Genomic DNA, 8348 nt, shown 5'->3' with positions numbered 1-8348 from the left:
TCACATATTAACAAAAAGCTGATTGTCTTCTGATTCTTAACTTTTATTTCTTGATTTTTATTTTATAAATCACTAGTATTAAATAGCCTACATATTTTTTTCCATTTCCCTTGCTTGTCAAAACAAGGACCACATATTGGATTAAGGATGACAAATTATTCCCACTTGGCTGGCTCTAGTGAGAGATGATTGGGTCTACACTTGGATTGTGTCACACTGTAGTAAAAAAGGGACAGTCCGAAAGGCCAATGCCCTCTTGGGGGAAGAAGGGGTGGCAGTAAGCAGGCCTCTTTCAAAAAGTCTCTTAACAGGGCAATGTTTAGGCTCTAGAAAAATTACTGTAAGTTTTATTCACCTAACTTAGCTATTTCCCAAGATAGCAAAAGTCCTGTCTAGAAATTGATCCAACAGAAGTCTAACCTAAATGAGCTTTAAGAGCCCAACTCCACTCTAACCTATTTTTTATTTAATTTTCAATCATTGTGTTACCTTAATTAAGTCTGGTGGCCAATAATAGTTAGTTCTACGCTAGATCACCTGGCTCTTCACTTTCTGATACTCAGATCCAAAATTGTGTGGTCCAAAATTACGTGGCAGCTTTATTTCTTGTATGACATTAAAGGTGCTTTCACATTGCTACGTCATGCCTTTCACACTGCCTTATGCGTCTTATGTAACCTTTCACATCAAGAAGTTACGTTATGTTTTGGTCGTTATGTTCTCTTACGTTCGACGTAACGTAGGATTTTTTACATATCATAACGAACATAGAAAATAGAGTCAGGCTCTATTTTTACGATACGTTACGCAAAAGTTTCAAGCTTTGTGGGATAAATGGACTCCCTTGATGAAAAAATAATTGACTTTGTCAAACAACGTCCTTTTTTGTACGATAAAAAGCAGATGGACTATAAGGACTCTGCAAAGAAGCTAAACGCTTGGTCTTCATTTGTTGAGAAAATCAACAAAGAATGTGGAAGAACTTTTCTTGGTAAGTTTCTTTGCTACTTTTCATAGGCAAAACTGGTTTAAGAAATGCTTTTGGGGGAGGTAGAAACCCCAGTTTTATGACTGGTTGCCACCTACATAATGTTCGTTTTCCTTTCATTTCCTTTGTTTCAGTATCTACATAGGCTAGTACTCTTTGTACATTTAAAGCCTAGTAAAAGAGCCTTGGAAGGTGATTCCATCATAGCTCACAGTTATTATGGTGGTAAAGGTGCAGTGTAGCTCCCCCTGTAGTATAGGGTGCAGAGGCCCTACAAATAGAACTTCAATATACAGTTAGAAGTTTGTTGTTTGCATTCTGCTTCTACTGGATGTTTGCTGCAATCTGTGCAACTATACAACCCAATTGATTGAATAATATACCCTTAGAAATAAGCTGTTTTTATCAGGGGGAGCTACACTGCACCTTTACCAAAGTTATTATGGTGGTAAATGTGTACTGTAGCTCCCCCTGGCGGAAAGGGTGCAGAGGCCCAACAAATAGAACTGCAAAAAACAGTAAGAAGTCTGGTGTTTGCATTCTGCTTCTACTGGATGTTTGCTGCAATCTGTGCAACTTTACAACCCAATTGATTGAATAATATACACTTAGAAATAATCTGTTTTTATCAGGGGGAGCTACACTGCACCTTTACCAAAGTTATTATGGTGGTAAAGGTGCAGTGTAGCTCCCCTGTAGTATAGGGTGCAGAGGCCCTACAAATAGAACTGCAATATACAGTAAGAAGTCTGTTGTTTGCATTCTGCTTCTACTGGATGTTTGCTGCAATCTGTGCAACTTTACAACCCAATTGATTGAATAATATACCCTTAGAAATAAGCTGTTTTTATCTGGGGGAGCTACACTGCACCTTTACCAAAGTTATTTTGGTGTTAATGGTGCAGTGTAGCTCCCCCTGTAGTATAGGGTGCAGAGGCCCTACAAATAGAACTGCAATATACAGTAAGAAGTCTGTTGTTTGCAGTCTGCTTCTACTGGATGTTTGCTGCAATCTGTGCAACTTTACAACCCAATTGATTGAATAATATACCCTTAGAAATAAGCTGTTTTTATCAGGGGGAGCTACACTGCACCTTTACCAAAGTTTTTTTCAGCTGTGATGGAAATCACAGATTTGCCCTCAGTCTTTGGATTTTGTCTTTTTGCCATTGGATACTAGAGCAAAAATACCTTATAAGCAAACCTGCATGCCAAAATGCCACTTTTATCTCCCTGGCTTTTCAAGATAGAGTAAATTGCTGCCATTTGATTGATTTTTTTAAACTTCTGTAAGTGACCACTGATTTCAATATTGTACTATAATATAATGCAACTCTGAATACAAATAGGTATTAACATCAGTGGCATAAATTCAAGCCCCTAAAGTAATAACATGCTTAGACAATGAGTAGCTCTGTACTTCTTTATGATGCTATAAATGACAAGTTTTAAGTTTAGTAGATCAACATGGAGATCAATGTTTTGCAATAAATAAACTTAGTAGCCTATGCCAAAGCTTTTCAAATTGCAAATCCAGATTGTATCCATAGCTCCTAGAAGATTAGTGGTTATATCTAAACTTTACATAGCACTCTAACTGGCCTTTGCCATTGGATTAAACTTTACATAGCACTCTAACTGGCCAAGTTGTCTTTCATTGCAAGATGCTTCCTATTGCTGTTTATTTAATAAGTCTATTAGCCTATAACCCCAGTAAGCAATTAGTAGATTGTTTTCCCTCAACTTTTGTGGAAAAATCAATTTAACTACAACAAAATCCAAATCGATCTCAGTTTTAAATTTAACATTACTATTAAAGAAGGATTATAGGGGGAGGCGATTTATCCAGTTCATTTATTAGAAAATAGACAAAATGATACTTCCTAATACTGAACTTTTGAAAACTCAGACACCTCACGGCACGATATTTGTTATAAGTTATTTTCTTCTCTAAAATAGGTGTCTAAGAGGCAAATGTAGGAATAATACACTTTTTAGTGATCTATTTTTATAATTGCTGCCGCTTCGCGGCCAAAAATAGGAGGGCTAAGCTCCAGGTCCTGGTCCCTCCCAAGGTTTCAGCAAATGACACCTCTGCATTGTTTGAATTGTTACTTGTTTTACAGATATTTCTTTCATTGCAGTTGAGGACCTGATGAAAAGATGGACCGGCCTTCGGGAAAGATATTCTAGGATCAAGAAAAACTTGAAACCCCCAAGTGGATCTGGTCTAGCAGATGTCGACATAAAGCCGGGAGAGGTAAAAATGCTGATTGCGATGGATTTTTTGAAAGATGTGATTGTGCCTAGAAATAGAAAAACCTTCAGCAATGTTAATCAACCTAAGCCAATGATGACTGATTATACTGACGAGATCCAGCCATATACTTCAAGTGATACTCAAGGAGAAGTTACCGAAATAGAATCTGATAAAGAGATTGAACGTACTTTCATTATTTATTCCCCAGAAGATTTATTACAGGAAAGTTGCGATTCAGGGTCTGCTAACTTGTCGAAAGAGGAGAACCTACCAAAGGAATTCCCAGTATCACCTGGTCCTGTTCATCATGTTAAGAGAAAGAGATCAGGAGTCAGTACTTCTTCTAAAGTGAAGGAAGACAGCAGTGAGCTAGAGGAAACCCTGAAGAACTACCTTGTTGAAAAAATTTCTTCAAAGAGAAAGAAAGATGACACAAGTGGTCCCACTTCAGATCCAGATTTCATGTTCCTTCAGTCGATCTTACCCCATTTCAAGCAAGTGGCGCAGGAAGACAAACTGGACTGTCAACTTGAGATTCTGAGTATCATCAGGAATTATAGAAAGAAAAATACATTGCATACAGAATGAGCTTCTTTTGTAATTGAAGTTACCTTTTTCATATATATTTTTGTAAACGAGATTGAAATAATGTTAATAACCTTTCTGAGATTATTCTTTGCTTTAATTCTTTGTTGCAGTCATCCATAAACAGTTTACAAAATTAATTAAAGGAAAAAAAAAAAGTAAAATATCGGGACTAATCAAAATGAGCCTTGAAATGCCCTCTGCATTTGTCCTCTCACTGAACCAGCTTCAGTCATGAAATAGTCTGCCAACTTGTCTCGTAGGTTTCGGGTAGGTCTTGAGCTGTGGTTGCTAGTGGCCAGGCGTATATCTCCCAAGCCATCAGATGATGCTGAAGAGCTACCTTCAGGAGTGACACCTCTATTGACAATAAGGAAATTGTGAAGGCAGATTGCTGTCTGCACAATTTGACAAACTTTTTCTCTCTGGGCTATTATCTCTGTTCTAAATATGCGAAATCTTTGTGATAGAAGCCCAAAACTGTTTTCTATTATCCTCCTGACCGAGTTTAATCGATAATTAAATATCCTCTGTTGATCATTCAGTTTTTTGCCAGGATATGCTCTCATTATGTATGGTTTCAGTGAAAACGCTTCATCACCAATCAAGAAGTGGGGAAAAGCTATATCTGAGCCTGGTAGCAATTTGTTTGCAGGAAACTGTATGCTTCCGTTTTCAATGGCTTTTCCCAAATCTGATCTTGCAAATATGCCACCATCGCTTTCACTGCCATAGGCGCCTACATCAGTAAAGCTGAATTTATAACTGGCATCACAGACAGCCAGTAGTACAAGGCTATGGAAACCTTTGTAGTTGAAGTCCAGAGATCCACCTTTGTTTGGACACTGCATCCTTATGTGCTTCCCATCTATTGCACCTACACAATTTGGCATTTTGTATTTCTTCAGAAAATCGTCTGCAATTTTTTCCATTTGACTTGTTGAGGGTGGTTGCAGGTAAGTTGGTGACAGACTATCAAAAACAGCCTTTAAAGTTTCACTTAGAATTCCACTAACTGTAGAGATTCCCAGACGGAAGTCGTAATGCAATGAAGTCATGGAGGCTCCTGTTGCCAGGTACCTCAAAGTTAGTGCCAGCTTGACTTCAGGAGAAATAGCTCTTCGAAAGTTTGTATCCTGCTTCCGAATTTTATCTTTGACTTGCTCAAATATGTCAAGGTATTCACTTCTTGAAAAACGGGTAAAATTAAAAAACTTTTCTTCATCATCACACAGAATCATGTCTTGTAGAAGGTTCAACTGTCCAAATGCATCTCTGTTTTCAGATGTAAAAATAGGTCTGACCCAATAGTCTCTTTTCTTTTTCTTCTTTGGGCTTTTTCCTTTTACACACAAAAGAGCTGCAGAAAGCATCAAAATTTCATCATCAGAGCTGCTTGAGTCTTCACCGTTCCACATATTGCTAGTTCAAAAAAAACCGCTGCTGCTGATAGTGACGAAATTATGGATTTTTATGTAGAGGCTTATGGGTTTGTATGTGAAAGTGGACGTAATAGTGTGAAAAGGGCTCCATAACTTAAGAGACGTAACGTAACTTAACGACATAACGTAATTTCTTACGTAGCAATGTGAAATTGCCTTAACGGCGACTCTTATTCCCACGGCTAAGTTAAGCAGTTCTATCCCCCAGGGGTGTAGATCCAGCATTTTTATTGGGGGCAAGAGGGATCTCCATCGGGAGATTTAAGGGGCATGGGCTGTATAATATTTTTTCTCCAAATTATTTGTTCTTGCGTTTTTTTATCCAAATTAGTAAATAAATATTTTCTATTTAAAATTTTTTACCTTGCCCCCCCCCCCCTTCAGAACGACTCCACTGTTATCCTCCTTTATAATTATCAGTTTCATGGACTTTGTCTTAAGGAGCACGGGAAAGGCAATGGGAGACCATGGAATCTAATGGGAAGAGAAACTTTCTTGTACTTAGATTATGCCGATGATTTATGTATCTTTGGCTTAGGTGAAAGTGTGAGGAAAATTAATGAACTTTAAAAGATTTTTTAAAAATTAAAGTTAAAGAGACTAAGTCATCAAAGCTAGGGATAAGTGAAGATGAAAAGGTGACGCTGGGTAGCGAAAATGTTGATAAGGTGGACTGCTTCACTCAACTTGGTAGTATTATTCAGAAAGACTGTAGGAGCAGTAAAAGTATAATAGCCAAGGCTGAGGGATTTTTTCACAGTTAAGAAAAAGTTTGGGAGAACAGGAAGATGAGTCTGCAAACAAAAATTAGAATATTGGAAGCTACAGTGATAACAGAGGTCAAATATGGCTCTGAAGCAGGGGTGCTCCGAATTGCTGCCGCAATTAAGGTAGTAAGTAAGATTAGCGGTTGATTTGGTGTGGAATTAGGAGTTAAGTGAAATTTATTCACAATTTAAGCTATGTGCTTTTTTTTCCAAACCTTTTCTCATACCACAGAATCTCAAACCCTCCAAAAAATATTTTACATACGTGAATCAAACTACCTGTCTACCATAAATCGAAGGGAGCTTAAGAACACCAGGCTCACCCAAAACTCTTTGATAATAATTCGAGATAGAAATTAATTCTAGGAAAACGAAAAAATCAAATATGCATTGTGCTCCTCCTTAGTACAAATGCACCTAAACCGTCCCCCAATTCTCAAAGCATTGCCGTACAAAAGTCAAACAGCAGATTTTCGTTTGGAGGTTAGAGGTGGGGATAAAGCTTTTTAAAGGTCCTTTAAAAAACTAGATTTCCCATTCTTTTCCATGTTCTTCACAGCAATTTGGAACGAAGGGACAGTTTATCAAAGACATTTCCTGAATCTAAAAGAATACATAAGGAGTAGGCGTTCTTTACGATTCTGAAGCGAGAAGCAACGCCGCTTTTTTTAATTAGTTTGAGCAAAAAAAAAAAAAATATATTATTATGATTACTTGCTCGGGGGTGGGGGGATGTCCCTAACGACAATATTTGGCTAAAATGTTAAACCAGAATAAACTAAAGTTTAGCACCTTATTGTGCTACAAAAACCATTTTTAGCTCAAATTGGGCCATAGCACCATTCTAAGCCAAAACAAAATTTCCAGGGTTATGTTCCCAAATGGTTGGTTTCGTTCTAAAGAACATTTTAACATCTAGCCATATAAGTCTGGAAGGAGATCTGGAAGGATATTCCATCCATCCCTCATGTTTGCTGCTGCCCAGATGTATGAAGCAAAGAGAAGAAAAGATATAATGCAAAATAAAATCAAATAGGTGAAAAAAAAAACGAGGATTTATCGGCCAGTAGCAAACATTGAAAACAAAAACAAAGTAAATATTTCGACAAGGACCTCTACCAGGTCGTCCTCAGTGTTCAATAATAATAATAAAAAAAAGATCAACCTGACAAGATCTAACCTTTTGAAGTGAACTCTACAAGAAGAGAAAAGACACTGAAAAAAAAACCCAGCCAGAATCAATTAAAGACAATTCATTGGATTAAACAAAAATTGAATTGAATTGAAGACGGTCAATAGCGTCCAAAACTTACAACTAGTAAAGGAGTGATACATGAAACTCCCCCCCCCCCACTCTTCTGTTTTTCTTTTAGTTTACCTTGTGTTGCAATGAATGCTTGTAACAATCGTTTTACTCAAATTATCTTTCAAAACAGTTTGAACTCGCAATTTTCCTGTTTCCAGTCTTACTGAAGAAGCATTCCAACCTTAAATCAATACATCATAATGATAAATCATTCTCGTGCCAATATGATAGATTACCTTAAATAATTTTGATCAATTTGATGCTTTAAAGACATTGGTTACTTTCAAAAATAAAACTGTTCAGCTTTATTTATTAACATTTATATTACAATTTTTATAAATTTTTTTTTATTTTCCCTCTGAGACAAGCGTTTCTGTGACAAGCTAACAGCTACACAAGCTGTTGCCTAACCAACAAGCAACAGCTGCGACAAGCAACAGCTGCAGTAAACGGGAACAGCCTCTTATATATCAACACAAGCAACATTTGCAACAAGCAACAGCTGCGCTAAACGAGAAAAGCAGCTTATATAATTAGGTTCAGATAAATCCATTCACCAAGGCAGACAGATGATATTATTTGGACGTTTTCTTAGAGAATGCTCCAAAATTAACTTCGAAAATAGGAAAATTTGTCCAGTTTTTGCATGTTTCTGACGTATTTTTAACGTTTCTCCAATATATATTTTTTTGCAGAAAAAAAAAAAAATAATAGCAGGTTTTGCCATATATGTTGGCAAATGGGTAAAGCTATTGATGCCGTGTCTTATTGATAATAAGACATTGATGCCGTAGAGATGCAGTAAAATAACATACCAAAACTCTTCGCCATAAACCACCCCATTGAACACAGTAAGTTCGTCCTCTGGTCACGGAGCCAACCGGTTGAGGATTTTTGGAGATAACAACTTCTTCAAAAAACTTGTCAAACTTGTACGGGAAATCCTTCAATTTATCCTGAAAAAAAGTAACATAACAAATACACAGAATAAAACAGAGCC

The 8348-nt window shown here is 37.0% G+C and overlaps 1 protein-coding gene across 1 annotated transcript; it reads left to right on the top strand.

Moving 5' to 3' along the window:
• The first annotated feature begins 815 nt into the window (after positions 1–815).
• Positions 816–3956, top strand: LOC148951460 (uncharacterized). The gene is made up of 3 exons (XM_089091116.1): positions 816–991; positions 3133–3742; positions 3947–3956. The coding sequence occupies exons 1-3, from the start codon at positions 835–837 to the stop codon at positions 3954–3956; spliced, it is 777 nt and encodes a 258-aa protein (XP_088947242.1). The 5' UTR covers positions 816–834.
• Positions 3957–8348: the final 4392 nt, after the last annotated feature.

The sequence above is a fragment of the Artemia sp. Qi Xiang Cuo genome, chromosome 6 (genome assembly GCF_049724085.1).
Source record: "Artemia sp. Qi Xiang Cuo chromosome 6, ASM4972408v1, whole genome shotgun sequence".
NCBI lineage: Eukaryota > Metazoa > Arthropoda > Branchiopoda > Anostraca > Artemiidae > Artemia > Artemia sp. Qi Xiang Cuo.
The sequence above is the reverse complement of the archived record's forward strand: the minus strand, read 5'-3'. Positions and strand labels throughout refer to the sequence as shown.

Excerpts from the sequence above, each read along its gene's own strand:
- LOC148951460 (XM_089091116.1), top strand. The coding sequence starts at position 835 with ATGGACTCCCTTGATGAAAAAATAATTGACTTTGTCAAACAACGTCCT. Across the intron at positions 992-3,132 it reads ATGTGGAAGAACTTTTCTTG|TTGAGGACCTGATGAAAAGA; the intron begins GTAAGTTTCTTT and ends CTTTCATTGCAG.